Source organism: Rattus norvegicus, chromosome 20 (assembly GCF_021556685.1).
Source record: "Rattus norvegicus strain SHRSP/BbbUtx chromosome 20, alternate assembly SHRSP_T2T, whole genome shotgun sequence".
In the NCBI taxonomy this organism is placed as follows: Eukaryota; Metazoa; Chordata; class Mammalia; order Rodentia; family Muridae; genus Rattus; species Rattus norvegicus.
Genome location: NC_141553.1, coordinates 51905001 through 51922112, shown reverse-complemented (window position 1 = coordinate 51922112; position 17112 = coordinate 51905001). Strand labels below are relative to the sequence as shown.

Genomic DNA, 17112 nt, shown 5'->3' with positions numbered 1-17112 from the left:
CTGTGCAGTCTGCCCTCGACACTCTCTGTCAGTCCTGCTCGTTTTAATGGCAGTTTCCCACCAATTCCTATCTACAAAGCAAGGCCATAAGATGCTTTCTTGGGATCAGGGAACAAAGGTAGACAGACTGCCTGGTCTCAGGAGACACCAGGCTGGAAGGAGGGTGAAGCCTAAAGGAACAAAGACCTATCTTTCCCAACCACAGAGGAGCCATCTGGAAAATACTCGAAGACCTAATGGACTAAGAGCCAGGTTCCCAGGAACACTGTACACACCCACTCCTAGATCAGGCTGATCCTAAACACCTACATGCGCGCGCACACACACACACACACGCACACATGCACGCACAACCCTGGACTCCCTGATGTAGCACCCTCCCACAAGCTCCTTTCCATGGGTTTCAGACTTGCTAATCAAGAGGCTAGACAGACAGTTGTAGAAGCCTACAATTCGCTGATAAATGTGGGAGTGATCACCAGCAGAGACTGACCAGAGCTCATCCCAGAGCTGACTGGGAAGTCTGGAAAAACAAAATTCCTAAACCAAAGATCACCAAGATAAACTAAACTAAGCATTCACATTTGTAAAAAAATAAAAAAATAAAAAAAGTAAGAAACTTACGAGTAGAAGTTTTAAAAAGCCTAACTTGTGAGTCAAAGAACTACTTTTCATGTTTAAAAGAAAAAAAGACACTCAGGCAAAGCTCTAGTCAAACTAAAGGTGAGGAGATGGATACTCAAAATTCAAAGGGACACGGATACACAACCTGACAGTGTGTCCACGGAGCGTGATAACCACCCGGCCTGCCTCACACTAGCATCCTAAAACGCCCAGATAAAACGGGCCATTTTCTGAGAAATACGGATGATTCGACATGACAAAAACTCTTGGAAAGGTTCAAAAACTAATCACAGCATACGGCCCTGTCCCACACAGCTCCACAGAGGAGGTCTCTCAAATCATGGATAAGCGGACATCCCCTGTGCTGTGTCAACTGCCCACCGTAAGTGCAACCAATGCCGAGTGCTTGATAGGCACTTCCTGTGGGCCCGTGACTTTGATGAATGGCTGGAAACCATTTAATCATCTAATTTTTCACATCTACGTGAGGTGGTTTCTTCAAATTACAAGGTAAGAAAATTGAGGCTTTAGAAAGGCTCAAAGCCTGACCACACAAACTATTAAAACTGTGGAACTGGAGCTCAACGCCGTCTTTACTTCTGAAGTGGCTCGTTTAATGGCTACATATTACCGCCTGAACAGCCAGAGTCCAAGCGCCGTAGAGTCCTCTTGAGTTGCTGCTGGGAAGAATGGAGTAGGAAGAAACTTCTGGAAGAAGGAAGCCAACGGGGGAAGCTGAAAAGCACCCGGATGTACGCCAGCCTGGGGTGAGGAGGAGGAGGGCAAAGATCTTCCGGAACTACCAGATATCAGTGACACAACAGCTCAGGTCCAAACGCTCAGTTCGCCCCGAAGACCTGTAAGCGTTCTGAGGCATGGGCTTCCCCGGTGAGAAAAACTAGACCCTGCCTACCCCCACCCTGCTCTCCTATGCTGTAATTTACGAAGAAGCTAATTTAAAAGGAGGGCTGGAGGAATGGAGCCACAGTGTCTGGTCAGTGGGCTCGACCTAACCCTAAGGCGCCATTACCCTCCCCTGACCCTGCCCTAGCAACCTCCCAGTCAGAATCCCAGGCTTTCTAGATCATAAAGACGAGGGATGGGAACCAGAGATTTCTTTTTTTCTCTTTTTTTTCCTTTTTTAGGTTTTTAGATTTATTTACTTATTTTGTATATGAGTACACTGTAGCTGTCTTCAGACACACCAGGAGAGGGCATCGGATCCCATTACAGATGGTTGTGAGCCACCATGTGGTTGCTGGGAATTGAACTCAGGACCTCTGGAAGAGCAGTCGGTGCTCTTAACCGCTGAGCCATCTCTCCAGCCAAGGCCGGATGCTCCATAAGTGGCTCTGGTGACTTTTGCGAATGAGTGCTGTTCCCCATAAACACAGCAAGGAGAAGGGCAGATGGGTTAAGAGCAACTAAACATGGAAGAAAAAGAGGAGACGGTTATCTCTGCATTTGACTTTTTAGTTCTTTCTCCTTGGGTGTGAGGAGTGACTGACACACCCTACACATTACACACTCGGCTACTGCCACTAAGTTGCGTATCTAGCCGTAGTTGTCACGGGATGCCAGCATCTCACAGAAAACCAGAAGCCCGAGTGAATGGCTATGGGAAAACAGATGTGTCCTTAACCCCCTTACCAGTGCCTTAGAAGTCAGCTTCTCTATCATGGGACTTTCTCAGGGAGTAACCAAAAAGGAGCAGAGTCTAAGCTTCCACTCAAGGTGCAACTCAACTTCCCTTCGGCACTGACCCCTGAGAGCTCGAAGGCGGCCTCTCTATCATGCAAGTCACAAATGCATTCCACAGTGGTACACTGCACATCACAGCTCGTGCAACCTAAGAGCTGGTACGGGAGCTGAAGACAGCAAGGTGAGAGAACGGGAGGAGAAGGGTGAGACACCAGAGGGCCCATGGCCGCCAGAGCGGCTGCCGTCCCTCCCTTCCTTCCTAAGTGAGCAGGATTTCCAGGTTGTTTGTCCTGCCAGCTCGGGAACCAGTGTCCTGAGTCAAGAGAGGAGCACTGGTCTGCAGCTTGGCTGACCAAGACCCTCTCGGGGCACAGTTACCTGAACGAGAGACTGAGGACTGAGTCACTGCAAACAGCCTTAGCAGTGGTGGGTGCAGAATGAGAGGTCCTCCCTGAAGTCTGCCCGCTCCAAGCCTGGCCTGCAGCCCATCCCCGTGGCCACCTTCAAATCCTGCTACTGACCCCTCTGCTTAACGCAGCCAGAAGGGGCTTCTACTGCTTCCGTGAAACAAGGGCCAGGGAGATGGCATGGACCATCCTTAGTCTGATGCTCAAAACACACATCCATGCATGCAATAGTAAGTAAAACCACTGACCCAAAAACTCTGGTACAGAAAGTGAGACAAGGACAAAGAAAACCAACAGGCAGGGAGAACCTGAAATGAGTCACTGGGTGCCAGCAACTTCCTCACACTTCTGCCAATTACGCCAGCAAGCATCAAAAGGAATTTGTACCCTAAACACATAATAATGTCCAGGGTAGATCTAGGCGAAGTATGTTTACAAACGGAACTTAGGCTGCACAATCCCACAGGAGGGGAGGAGAGATCGGAGACAGAAGTCCTGGAGGCTGCAATAATGTGGTGGTAAGTTGACCTATAAAGCATTCTCTGCCTCCATTCGAAAGGGTGACATACAGCGTCTTTTTCTATCGAGGTCCTGACACGAGACATTAATGAACGGGTCCATTTCACAGGCCAGCCTTGCCAGTGTGGCTCTCGATGTAGCAATTAGAAAGGAGGCACCAAACGGCTCTGAGGTGACCACTGGCCCAGTTTACCTGCCATGCTTGCAAACACTGGAACTGGGTCCTCAAGTGGCTGTACTAGAGAGGAGATCAAAGTAAGAACGTGGGTTTCTTCTGTGAAAAATCAAGGGTTCAAGAGGAAAACTTGCTGGGTTTCCAGGTGAGAATTTAGAGTCTTTAAAGTTCAACACTGGGTTGGTGACTAAAAGCAGGGCTGGGAAGCTGGTCCGCTGTAAGCGGCAGTGCTCAACCGCATCTCGCTTTGCTCACTGTTGACGTTGAGGGGAGCTTCAGGCACACATTCTCACAAGGGTGTCAGGGCCTCACAGCTGAAGAATGAGCAAATCCGTGCGTGTGTGTGTGTGTGTGTCTGTGCGCGTGCCTGTGTGTGTATATGTATGTGCGCATGTGCATGTTTGTGTATATGCATGTGTGTGCCTGTTTGTGTGTCTGTGTGTGCCTGTGTGTGTGTGTCTGTCTGTCTGTCTGTGTGTCTGTGTCTGTGCATATGTGTTTGTGTCTGTCTGTCTGTCTGTGCGTGTTCATGCAGCCTGAGCAAACCTGTATATGCAGGTGCATGTGTGTGTGTGTGTGTGTGTGTGTGTGTGTGTGTGTGTGTGCATGCGTAAGTGTCTGTCTGTCTGTCTGTCCGTCTGTCTGTGCATGTTCACGCTGCCTGGGCAAACCTGAGTATGCAGGTGCATGTGTATATGCATGCGTGCGTGCGTGTGCCTGTGCCTGTGTGTCTGTCTGTCTGTCTGTCGGTGTTCACACAGCCTGGGCAAACCTGAGTATGCAGGTGCATGTGTATATGCGTGTATAAAGGTTGGTGTCAGGTGTGTTCCTTGACGGGTCTCTATCTATTTTGCAGGATCTCTCTCCCTGAATCCTGAGCTCACAGATTCACCTGGTCTAGATAACCATCTTGTTCTGGGGCAGCAAGTTCTCAACCTGTGCGTCCAGACCCCTCTAGAGATTTCACCAAGGTCACTTAAGACAGATATTTTGATATCTTACATTACAGCCCGTAACAGCAGCAAAGTGATGGTTGTAAAGTAGCAATGAAAATGACTTTATGGTTGGATCAGCACAGAATGAGGAACTATATAAGGGTCACAGCATTAGGGAGGTTGAGAGACATTGCTCCAGGGACTCTGCCTCCCGTGCGCTGGGATGACAGGTAAGCTACCACACCCACTATGCCTTCACATGAGCTTTGGGGTTCAGTACTCTAGCACTCATGTGTGCACAGCAAGCGTGTTACCCCTGAACTGTCTCCGCTCGAAGGGGACGAATGCTAAATTTAATAGCTTCCTTTGGTCACAGAAGCACAAATAAAACCAAGGGCTTAGTTATGCCCTCCAACTTCTAGGTCATCTAGCTAGTACTCCATTCCACCGCACAGAAGCATTTCACAGGCTACAGGAACAAAGCACACATCTCCACTGGTCAGGAAGTCTTCAAAGAACACAGTAAACCAAAGCCAGCCTACGCTTGGAGTCCCTGTGCGCCTAAATTACCCTGTGTGCGCTCATGCTACCTCGTGGTTTAAAGCCATTTCGCTAGCACTACGCTGCTCTGAAATCCCAGGGCGGGCTCCCAGCCTATTGGCTTTCCTCAAACCTAACACTGCAGGGGCCTGGTGGGGTGATGCAGTCAGAGGTCCCTGCTCGCCTGGCTCTGGACCACTCTAGGAAAAGCTCTTGTTCCAGGTAGACCCAGGCTAGAGTAATAAACGGCAACTTCTCCTGAATACGTCAACATCTGAGAGGAAACCGGAAGCCAAAGCAAGCACATGGAAAACTGATCTCCACAGGTACAGGAACGGAGCCTAAGAAAGGAGGTGTTCATCTCCTAGCACCCGTCCTCCAACGGTCGACCCCTGACCTTACTCATCTCAGAAACACTGGGTTATTGAAACGTCCTAGGCAAGGAAAAGAGAGGCGCTGGGGCAAAGGAAGAAGATAAGGTGTTTCGGGCCTCTCATCTCCCTGCTGGGAAGCGTGATGGCGCTATCCCAAGCAGCTCGGTCGATAGGAGAATGGCAAGAGAAAGTGTGCAGTGCTCTAGGAAAGAAAAATGTACCGTGTGTTCTCCAAAACAAATGGCGGTCCTGTCTTGTTTCCTTTTAGAGAGGGTAACTGCATGCACGATCTTTTCTATTGATTTTTCTTCTGGTTCCTATTAAGAATTCTCTCAAGAAACAGAAGGGGAAGCGAGCTGCTATCCTCCCTTTGCCAGGAGCAGTTCTCAAGAGGAAAAAGCCATCAGATCTGCGCGGCTGACTATACACTTGGTTCCTCAAGAAGTGCTCAATGTCCAGGAGTTCAGAGATGAGATCAGAGACTGGCTTGACAATCGGAATTTCACTGGATATCCCCTGAAAGGTATAAATGCTTCCTTCCCCTATGCACATGTCCTTCAGGGACTCAGTACCAACTCTAGGAGTCAGTTAGAAGGGTGAAGGGATAAAGGCTACACAGGATAAAGAGAATGAGATCATAGATGCTGCTTTCATCTAGACCTGAGGGCTACAAAACCAAGCCTGAGGAGTAAGATAAAATGCTAAAATCATTACAGTCCTCGAGGGCAGGAAACCGTCCCTATGGACTACTACCAGCTCCCTGGAGAACGAACCCAAGTTTACAACCCCTGCAGTGACCCAACATGCTTCCCAGACGATAGAACAAGGGACACAGTCCCCCAAAGACCTGAGAGGCCAGGCAGAGCCAAGAGGAGGAGGAGCCCTTGATGAGATATGCTAGCAACGAGAGCTCCCCTGAACGTGGCATTAGATTTCTGGACACGCTGGCCTCTCATCTTGAAGACAGTGGTTTGCAGAAGCTCCTCAACTTGGTGACAGCCTGGTAAACCCATGGGAAGTTTAAAGCAAAGCAAGTCGAGAGTGCTTTTACTAGGCTACACTTAATGAATAGTACCGTGTTAGCAACTCCATACACTAGAGACTCTTGGTGGTTGACTCTGACCGTCCTGTGGCAGGCCAGTTTGGTGCCACAGCTCCTGCTGTGGTCAGACAGTGCCACACCCCCCATTGCTAGCTGAGGAAAAGCTACACGCAGAATCCCAACCGCCGCTGCCACTCGGTGCACAGTGCTTTCCTCGCTGTCATGTTACGTCGTCGCCCTGCGTCAAGCTCTGCCTGTACGCTGAGGAAGGCGAGTTGGGGCAGGCGACAGAGGAGAAAGGCAAGCACGTCTAGGAACACAGAGACTTTGTGGACTGGCAAAGGAGGAGTGACTGGAAGCACACATGGACCACTGGGACCTGACTTTCTCACTTTCAAATCACAGGGAAGGACTACAAGCCTCTCGGGGACTTAGTCACTCCATGCGGAAGGCTGCCCTGGCTGCCTGATGTCTCATTTATACCAGTGCGGTTTTACTGTGTATAAAACCTTTCTGCTCTAGCAGAGCTCAGCAGCTCCTGTGCCAGGGCAGGGACACACAGGCCGGGGTGGCAGAGCTCCCTCCATGGCCAGAGGACTCAGGACCTGGGGTGGGGGTGCGGGGCAGTCACAGAAGCCTGGAAGCAGGGCGAGCCAACAGTGAGATGTCTCTGCTTTTCAGGAAACACATCTAGAAACTGAAGCTAGAGGAACAATGCTGCGCTTTCCAAGACAATGTGAGAAGCCTAGTTTCTAAACAAGCAGTACGTCAGACAGCATGGAAGCCTTTACCCCTGAGAGGCAAAGCTCCTTCAGCTGTAACAGTGACGAATGCCCCTCAACTCCATTAGGTGCCTTTCCTCTCTGGGCCCACAGGTCTCTCATGCCTGGAAGTCGCTGACTGAAGCCAGGCCCCAAAGCCTTTGAGATGCTATCACTGCAACCCCAGGGTAGGCACCTGTCTCCTCTCTCCAGGACCACTTATCTCAGATTGGGAGGCCCATGGTCAGCAGGCCAAGTGGGGCCTCGTCGAAGCCCAGCCGGCTCTCCCGCCTGTGCTCATTTGCAGACTATGCACTGAACTATGTGAGAGCTACGGTCTGGAACCTCTGCTATAAAACAGGTACGTGACACCGACAGCCTCAAAGGTTGCCGCCTGGACCTCCTCTTTCTAAACCGCCTCCCTGAGAGTTTTCCAGTTATAGGCCTGCTCTGATACTCTTTCAGATAAGGTAGCTCCTACGTGCCCAGCGCGGTCAGAATTAGAAGACCTATACTGTTAAATGCCAGAGTAAATCACAGCAAGCCTGTGACTTGCCTTTTCTTTTTAATTAAAAATAAAATAAAATTTCTTAACTGTCTTTATGTTGTGGAGACAGGCACCACAACCAAAAACAGCTTGGGGAAGAGGAGGCTGGATTTGTCATACAGGTCGTGTAAGTCATCACTGCGGGAACCGGGACAGGAGCTCAAGCCAGCAGCCTGGAGGCAGGAACTAAAGCTGAGGCCATGTAAGGATGCCGCTTCCTTCCTTGGACTTGTTTGACTACCTTTCTTATACAGACCAGACCCACCTGCTTAAAGATGGGACCAGTCAAGAGGGCTCCCACACCAACAAGAAAGCAACCCCCAGACCTGACCATGAGCCAATCTGATGGAGGAAGTTCCCTAGCTGGGGTTCACCCTTCCTAGATAACTAGGGTATATCAAGTCGACAAAGGCTAGGAGGACAATGAGTGTGTTAGAGACAGTCCTTGGTGGTCTGTGCGTGTGTGCATGTGTGTGCGCACACATGTATGTGTATGTGCATGCGTGCATGTGTGTATCTGTGTGCACATATATGTGTATGTGCATGTGTACATGTGTGTGTGTGTGTGTGTTCATGTATATGCACATGGGTGTGTGCATGTAGGCACATGAGGCAGAAGTCTACTGATGCTGTTGCACTGGCTGACCAGTAAAACCCCAGGACCCTACTGTCTCCAGCATTGAGGCTATGGTTACACCTAGATTTTTATGAGTATGGGTGGTCTGAACTCAGGTCCTCAAGCTTGTGTGGCAAACACCTTACTGATGAGCCATTTCCCCAGCCCCGGTACACATGTTCTCATGTACAAAGCAGTGTGCGCGTGTGTAAGAGAGAGAGAGAGAGACAGACAGACAGACAGACAGGCAGACTGACTATACCTCAAAGCCTCAAAGAGGTGAGGAACTTAAGATACCAGATTGTAGCAATGCCTTTGACTCCTAAGTCTGAGGCCAGCCTGGTCTACAGGGCAAGTTCCAGGCCAGTCAAGAGAACCCTGTCTCAAAAAAAAAAAAAAACCCCAAATATATGTGCGTGTGCGCACACGTGCATGTGTGTGTGCACACGTGTGTGCATGTGCATGTGCATACATACAGAGATTTTGAGACACAGCACCCCTTCCGAGGAAGCCTAACCACTTAGCATATGTGTAACTGACAAGTTCCCCCGCATAGGAACAATCCCCACAGCGTTTGAGCAGAATTCGCTAATGAAATGGGGCTTCAGCTGGGCCCTGGAAAACGGCTCTCCAGAACAAAACAGACTTCTACGTTCTTAAGAGTTTCCCCTCTGCCCTGCCTTTAACAAAACCAAACAATACTCTTATAATTCTGACTTTTTTCTTTGTTGTGTTTAAAACCAGTAGTGGATTATCCAGAGTAGTATTTGTCTAACATGTAGGATCTTTTTCTTGCCCCACCCCAAGGAGGACTAAGGCATCATCTCTCGTGCCATGTCTGTCTGTCGTACTGTTTTCTTCATCCCTTCTAGGATTTCCCCTCCAAGTGCGCTGTTCATCAGTGTCAGGACAAGCCACGTTTATCTACATTTATTCACTCTGGGGACTAAATGGGTTGGCTCCTTCCCCCCACCTCCAGAAACATCTGACAAAAAGTTGGGGTACCTACAGGTACACACTGTCCCAAGGCAGAGATACAGGGAGACGCGGGAAGAAAAACCTGAGGCTATCGACGACGTCTGCAGGTGAACGGGGTCTCTATGGTGGTTTACCGATCACCCCAAACCAGAATTACCTTTGTCTGTTCACTGTCTGGGTCTTCAAGCCAAGCATAAGGGTCGCAAATTTTATGTCCATGATAATCCTGTACCTGTAAGAAGACAAAATGAGGTCTTAATTAGTACTCAAGCTCAACGAACAGTATGTACTGTATATACAATGTGGCAGAGAAATGGGAGAGGCCAGGCAAGGACACAGTATATACCGTATATATAATGTGGCAGAGAAATGGGAGAGGCCAGGCAAGGACACCAACTGGTTGGTGGGCAACAGGTCTGCCCAAATTACCACAGGAGCCAAAGCTGGCAGGTTCTCAAAGGTGTCAAGCCACTCTCCATGAAAAGAGTGCCTTAGCTCCAGAGGGAAGAAAGATGGAGGTCAGAATGGGAAAAGGCTCCGACTGTATGCAGGGAACAGGAAAGGCTCCGGCTGTATGCAGGGAACAGGAAAAGGCTCCGGCTGTACAGCAGGGAACAGGAAAGGCTCTGACTGTGCACAGGGAACAGGAAAGGCTCCGACTGTACAGCATAGAACAGGGAAAGGCTCCGACTGTACAGGATGGAAGGAAGGCTGATGGCTGGGCTAAAGAACGTCAAAACTGTGTCACTGGGGTTTACACAGAAGGACACGATGCAGCGGGCACACAAGAAGGACGCGTCTGGAAGGCAGCCACCACACACGTGCATTGAGCCTGGGTAATGAAATCAACTCTCTCCGGCATGGCAGACGATCGGTTTTGCTTTTGAGTCTGAACTATTAAAAGGACGTTCCTAACGCACAGCATGGTTCTCTCACCAGCTCCAGAAGCTGGCCTACAGACCTCGGCACATGCTCAATGGACGGCTCTAGAGATGCCCTTTCATCGATAGCAAGGCAGCGCAAAGGCCATCATCCACTTAGACCACCCCGACACTTGAAGAAAGGAAGCTGCTAGCAGAAAGGACAACTTCTCCTCGATGGTGGAGCCCGGTGTGGGCGGAGCCTCCGGCGCTCCCAACTAAGGGACACCCTAGAGTAGTACAAAATCCGAGGCCTGGCCTCAAAGACAGGAAAGTCGGGCTGGGAGAAACAGGCTTGCCCCTCCTCACCACTCTCTAAGACCATGCCTGAAGACACAATCCGAAAGTAAAAACCGTTACACGGTCTCCCCACTGAGTAGGGTCAAGATTGATCTGGTTGACTAAACCCCATTATCGGTTTCTCCAGCCCAGTGTGTGAGTGATGCCAGCACCCGGGCTAAGACTGCTTGTATCGGGCTGCAGGAATGCTTCCTCTATCACAGATAGATGTCTAACCTGTGTCCTTGCTTTACGCCGCCGTAACAGCAGAAGGCTAGGGCTAGTCCCCAAGGAGAGCCAACTCTCCTGGAGAAAGGCAGCCACCCGAGAGAAGAAAAGGACACACAGAACAGGCCCGGTGAGCAGGAAAAAGATTCATTATACAACGGACAGACCAAGAGCGGGAGACCTAAAAACAGACTAAACTTGCTCCTCGAGGGTCTTCATAAAAGCCAATTTTCCACCTTGATCTGTCAATTTTGGCTGATGGCCACTCAAAGCATTTTGAGATCTCCTACAAGCCCTTCTCATCTGACACCCCGGGTGGATAAACAGGCTTAGAATTAAAGACTCTCTCCTTGCTGTCGATACAGAAGTCACAGTTCTGAAGGCCCTCTGAGGCGCTCTGGCAGGCACAGGATGGAGCAGCCATCCACATTCAGAGGCAAGCCTGCAACCAAACCAGCCAGGCAGCCTTCAGTCCAGACCACAAAACGTCCTTGGGCATACCCCAAGCTTAACCTTTCGTAAGAAAGTACAAAAAGTTAAGTAGACTGGCAGCTCCAGAGAAAGTGTTGCTACGATGAGTATTCCCTGAATATTCACAACTCTGCCACACAGAAAAGGGTGGATTTATACAAACGGCTGTTCATATTTCCACACCACAGACGGAAAAACACAAATCCCGAAGTTAAGGAGGACAGAGGTCAACGGATCTGCTGTGCACAGGCAGGAGTCTGTGAGTTAGCATTAGCCACAGATCTCATCACAGTAATTTATCCAACCCTTGCTGTGACATAGGGAAACTAAAGCCAGCAAGAGCTAAAGCAGTCAAGGCCTGGGGGCTAATCAGTGGGGTGCAGCCCCACGGTAGCTGGCCCTAATGGCATTCTTCTATGTACTTAGGTGCATAGACTTGATGACTAAGTGTACCCCAGCAAGTACATGGCTGGGCTCGAACTCAGAACCCATTGCATCCCATATCCTGAACTGACTCAAAGTGGTCACCCTAATAGGATGCAGATAGCTCTGTCTTCCCAGATCTGGCTTAGTAATCTCGAAGACAAAAATTCAAGACAAATTTCGGACTCACTAGGATGCTCCCGTTGTCCAACCCCAGGAGCCACGGTCCACAATATCCCCTTCCTACTTTTTCCCTGGTCCACAATGTCCCCTTCCTACTTTTTCCCCCTTTATTAGCCTCTAGTACTCTCGTAGCTATACCCCTTGAATAGTTACATACATATAATTCATCGTGATTTAATGTGGAAACCACCCTTCCACTCCCCAAGAGGCCTGATAAGACACCTCTCTGCTTCCTGCTGTCCCTACCGCACTTGCACCTGTGGGATGGCGCACAGACTGTTGTGTTCCCCCCCTCAAGCCTGGAGCAGTGTCTCTTCCCAGCCACCTCCCAGACCGACTTTCTGTGGACGGCGTGGTCATGAGGTTCTCCCTGCTACCCCACAAGTAAATTCGGACTTTACAGTCACTCAGGCTTGCACAACGATGGCTTTATTTTCATCTCAAGACTCAAGAATGTCCACTCTTCCTTAGCCAGCAAACTCCAAGCTCAATTGGGAAATTATTCCCTCCTCCTGAGAGAAATTCACCCCCTTTCCCGTGTTCTCCTAACTTGGCACTCTTTTATGAGGGCTTGAGTGTCCTGTGGGAGGCCTAAATTTCCTGACCTGCTAGATGTAACAATGACACAGAACAAGCAATGGTATTACATGGGATTTTCTGCTCATGAACACCCATGAGCGTCATGCGCAAACCCCATATTTAGGGGGAACGCATAAGCATGGCTGTGAGATGCTCCTTGAAGGGCAGAACCCCAGCATATGCTATAGGGGACCAAAACCCTATAAGCATATGATCGAGCCAATGTATGAAGTCAAGGCTATGACCCGCTAGTACAACCCCACTGTAGGAAATGCCACCTGTGTAGGTTATCAGGCCAACATTAGTACTCCATAAAGCCAGAGGCTAGACCGGGCTGGTACTCCTTCACCAAGGTCACAGGCTTGAGGGGTATCATGAGATCTTCAGTGGGAAGGAATGGACTGTATTAAATTCTAAACCCTCCTTCCACAGATGTGTGCAAACTTTTAGAAACTTTGTAAAATTCGTGACTTGACCCTTTCAGGAACTGTTAAATAATGATCAACTACAAGGTCGGGGCAGATTGGAGTAAGGGAAAATTAAGCAAGAGCTAATACCATCCTCACTCCACCCACAAGTTCAAAAAAAAAAAGGGAAAAATCCTAAGAATATATTTATCAAAACCACAAAATGGTACTATATATATAGCACATCATTATAATAACATAATATATATATAATACACATCACTAATAACACATATATGTATACATATGCTAAACTGAAGTCAAAAGACACTGGAGACTCAGAGTCCAATCGGTTTCACACCTCTGCTGCTGGCCCACTGCAGGGCTAGGCCACCTAGAAGACAAGTTTTCCCTGAGCAAGTCAAGGCCTGTCAGCCCTAATAGTCCATTCATAAAAGAAGGCCTCAGACATGAACTCATAACAGGTAAGACATTTGCCCAATGTCACTCAGACAGCGAGAGACAGCATTCAGGTCGTCTGGGGGTTAACCAGTCCCTGTGACAGACAGAAACACGGCAGGGATAGTTGGAAGTTCACTTGGAAGTAAGATGGCCTTTAACGCTGGAGCCTTTACCTCCACGGGTGATATGCTGAACCAAGAGGGCGTTTTCCGGCATGAACCAGATCAAAGTAAACAGGAAAGAAAAAGAGAATGGTATTATACAAAAATATTTTTTTACTTTGATTCTGTTTTAAGTAACCTGAGAAATCAGGTTGTGACTACAGGAATTAAGGCCCTAATGTTTGGATTCAATCCACTTAAGTTGCAAACTACTTTACACACACACACACACACACACACACACACACACACACACACACACACACACTTACTTCAGAATTTCACTAACTGGGTCTGGAGTTCACCTGCAGCTTAGGTAAACAGTTAACTCCCAGTGGAGAGAACTTTCTTTCCAAAAAGGCCACCCCATCTTAACTTCCTTTCTTAAGCAAACCTGGCTGACCTCAGGACACTGTGGGCCCACTGCGCCTTCCCCAACACTGTCTCCTTATTTGCACCTCAGCAACCAACGCCAGGCACCCGATTGGGGCAGAGCAGCCTTGAAGCGCAATGAATGAGCTTCAAACTCCAAGGACTTGCAAATTCCAAGTTCTCAAAGTTTGCTTTTGTTTTCAAATCTTACATCATTTCCCACGCATACACACCAGCATACACTTCGTGCTACCACCATATTTAAGCCAGACTGTTTCTCCCCTTACAAACACTGGAGTACGTTCTGGCTGCCCACTGCTCCAGACGCCCATGCCTGCACTGGGGGTCTGTCCTTGGAGCCAAGCGGCGTAGACCACCGGCGCGGGCACGTGGGCCGCGGCCGCTCGCCGGCTCCGCGCTGGGAGGAGCCCCGCGACCCCGGGGAGGCTCCGCAAACAAAGGCCGGGGAGCCGGTGGGGGACGCACAGGGGCTGCGGGAGCCGAGCTGCGGGCGGCGCGGGCCGTGTGGCGCGGTGAGAGCGGGGTACTCACTGAGGTCTCGTCGCGGTACACGTCGGGGTACTGGAAGGACAGCATGGCCGGAGCCGGGCGTGGGCCGAAGGAGGGGGAGAGCGGGCAAGGCTGGGCGCGGACTGCGGCGGACGGCGGCGTGCGAGCAGGCGGACAGCTGGCGGGCCGGCGTGCACGGGCGAACTCACGGCGCGGCTGTGCGCCAAGCAGGAAGACGCTGTCGGCTAGGCCGGGAGCCCCTCCCCGGCGGGCGGGCCCAAGCGGCGGCAAGAGGGAGCGGAGTCGCCGCGCGGGCGCCAGAGCGGGCGCACAGCTCCCTCTGCAGGAGCGCCAGCCGCGCCCGGGCGCACGGAGGAGCACGCTGGCTACGCCGCGCCACGCCGCTCGGCGACCGGCCCCCCTCAACCCCTCGCTACCCCGCCTTCCCTCCCTTCGCGCCCGGGAAAAGAAACTTTGCCTTTTCCCTGGCCGGAGCCAGCTTTCCCCAACCCGCCTGCTCGCCTGCCACTCTGGATGTGGAAGAAGAAATGTTTCACGGTGATCGTGAAGGAAGCTCACCTCCCTCCTTCCCTCCCCTCCCCTCCCTCCACCCCAACCCTTGATGGACACGGGGAGCTCGGCCTCCAGGCTGTGGAGGTTCTTTGGAGGTGTTGCCAAGACGATGGATGACCCCTTGTTGTTGATTTACTGACTGATGGGGAAAGGACTGCTGGTTATGTAGGGTCCTTGTCTTACCCTATGACTCCTCCCTTCTGCTTTGGGTTTTGTATTTTGGGTAACACTGTTCCTATGTTGGAAACAGACAGGATACCTGCCTGATCTCAGACCCATGAAGATTGACCAACTACACTTCTCTACCCATGGGCTAACGATGGCTTGTGTTCAGTCCTCGCTTTGTGGTCCCAGTTCTCAGTGTGTATAGCGCGTCCCTACCTTCCTACAAACCATGGGAAAGGAAAGGCCATCAGAAAAAGCCAGCGTGGTGGGAGAATTCTCACTGTTGGTTTTAACTGTCAAGGCTCCTGTTGCAGGCTAGCACTACTGAACCCAGACTCCAGGGGCTTCCAGGCGTTCTAGCTCCTGCCATCTCAGAGATAATAATCCCAAGGACACTCGGAAAAAATCCCCAGAAAACAGTCGATGCCACGCTAAACGTTGATTTGAAAACTGTTATTGTCCCGGCTTTACACTTTCGATGAAATGGAACCAATAGTAGGGGTGGCCTATAAAAGAGGGTCGGGAATCAGTCTCTGAAGCTGAATTACATTTCATTTCTACTTGTCCGCTGCCTTTCCCTTCAGAAGACATAGAGAGATGTCACCATCACCACCACCACCACCACCATCATCATCATCATCATTGACCCTATTCCTGTGATAAGAACACTTTGACCAAAAAGGAACACGGGAGGAAAGGGATTGTTTCTGCTTACAGGTTACAACCTGTGTCATTTGTTGTACGGAGGCCCAAGCCTGCTTACTCATGGATGGTACTTTCCACAGAGGGCTAGGCCTTCCTACATCGAATAGCAATCAAGAAAATGCCCCCACAGACATGCCCAAGGCTGATCTGCTAAAGACAACCCTTCCATTATTCCTTCTTCCCAGGTGTGTCAAGCTGATAAACCTTGACAATACCCACAGAAGAACAGAGCCTCACATATCTTCACTCTTTCCTTTTCGTCAATCGAGTGGGTGTCCAGCTCCTTGGGCCGTGACCGATGAAAACCTGTCTCCTTGATGGTATATCCTTCATGTTTTCCAAGTTCTAGATCTTTGTTGTCCCTTTAATCCCGTAACGGCATCCTTTTAACAGATACAGGAAATCTCAGCCACCTTAAAGCTTCTAAGTCACCCAACACTAAGACAGAACTAAGGTTCACGCTCCTCAGTTGACCCTAACATCCACCTCAAGTGTTAACAACGGAGTATTTGAACTGTTTTAGAAATGGAGGTGTTCAGGGCTGGGGATTTAGCTCAGTGGTAGAGCGCTTACCTAGGAAGCGCAAGGCCCTGGGTTCGGTCCCCAGCTCCGAAAAAAAGAACCAAAAAAAAAAAAAAAAAAAAAAAAAGAAAGAAAGAAAGAAAGAAAAAGAAATGGAGGTGTTATCTCCGGTGTGTCTCTGTTACTAAGGGGATGGGTAAACACAAGGAGAGAGGACCTCCAAGACAGCCTTCAGGAGCATCTTTTTCCGTAGTGACTTTGAACTTTGTCCCTAAGAGGCAGGCTAGTGATTTGCTGCTCTCAGCACCCTCTCAAGTTGCTTATCAAAGGGTTCCTCCCACCCACACACTGGTGAGGGATGTCTTTGTGCATTGTGCATTCAGATGCAGATTTCTGTATTCAGAGATCTGGTTGCAGCCCCCGACTTCAGTGTGGCCGTTGTTGCAAAGCCATCTCCAGACTCAGTGTTTTGTAAAATACTGTTCTCCACCACCTTCCGAACGGTTAAAGGACTGAACAGGAGAGTAAAAGGTGGGACTTCCAAAACCAGAGAGGGGGAAGGGGTCTCAGGTGGGACCCAGGAAGATGTCATCCGTCAGGACAATGAAGGAGATGCCAAGCAAGATATCAGGAAATGGGCCACGTGGCTGGGGAATCGGCCATAGTAGTAACCTGACTTAGTCAGGTTAGAATAGCTCAGAATCTGTCCAGCTCAGTGTCTGAAGCTTACTAATAAGCATAAAGGTCTCTGTGTCTTTCAAAGCAAGGTCAGCGGGCACAGAAAAGCCCATACTTTAAAACATTGTACCCCATGAGAGAGGACTGAGGGTGGGGAGGGCACTTACTACACTCCAACAGGCCCTGTGTGCTCACCTGAAGTGGAATTATCTTTGTGATGGTTTGCATATGCTTGGCCTTGTTGGAGGAAGTGTG

The 17112-nt window shown here is 49.9% G+C and overlaps 1 protein-coding gene across 1 annotated transcript in view; it reads right to left on the bottom strand.

Annotated features, from left to right (window-relative positions):
- The window catches only part of Prep (prolyl endopeptidase), a 95734-nt gene extending 81305 nt beyond the window's left edge, over positions 1-14429 (bottom strand). The window contains 2 exon segments of the mRNA NM_031324.2: positions 9377-9451; positions 14257-14429. Of these exon segments, the coding sequence (NP_112614.2) occupies positions 9377-9451; positions 14257-14301 (120 nt within the window). The 5' untranslated portion in view covers positions 14302-14429.
- Positions 14430-17112: the final 2683 nt, after the last annotated feature.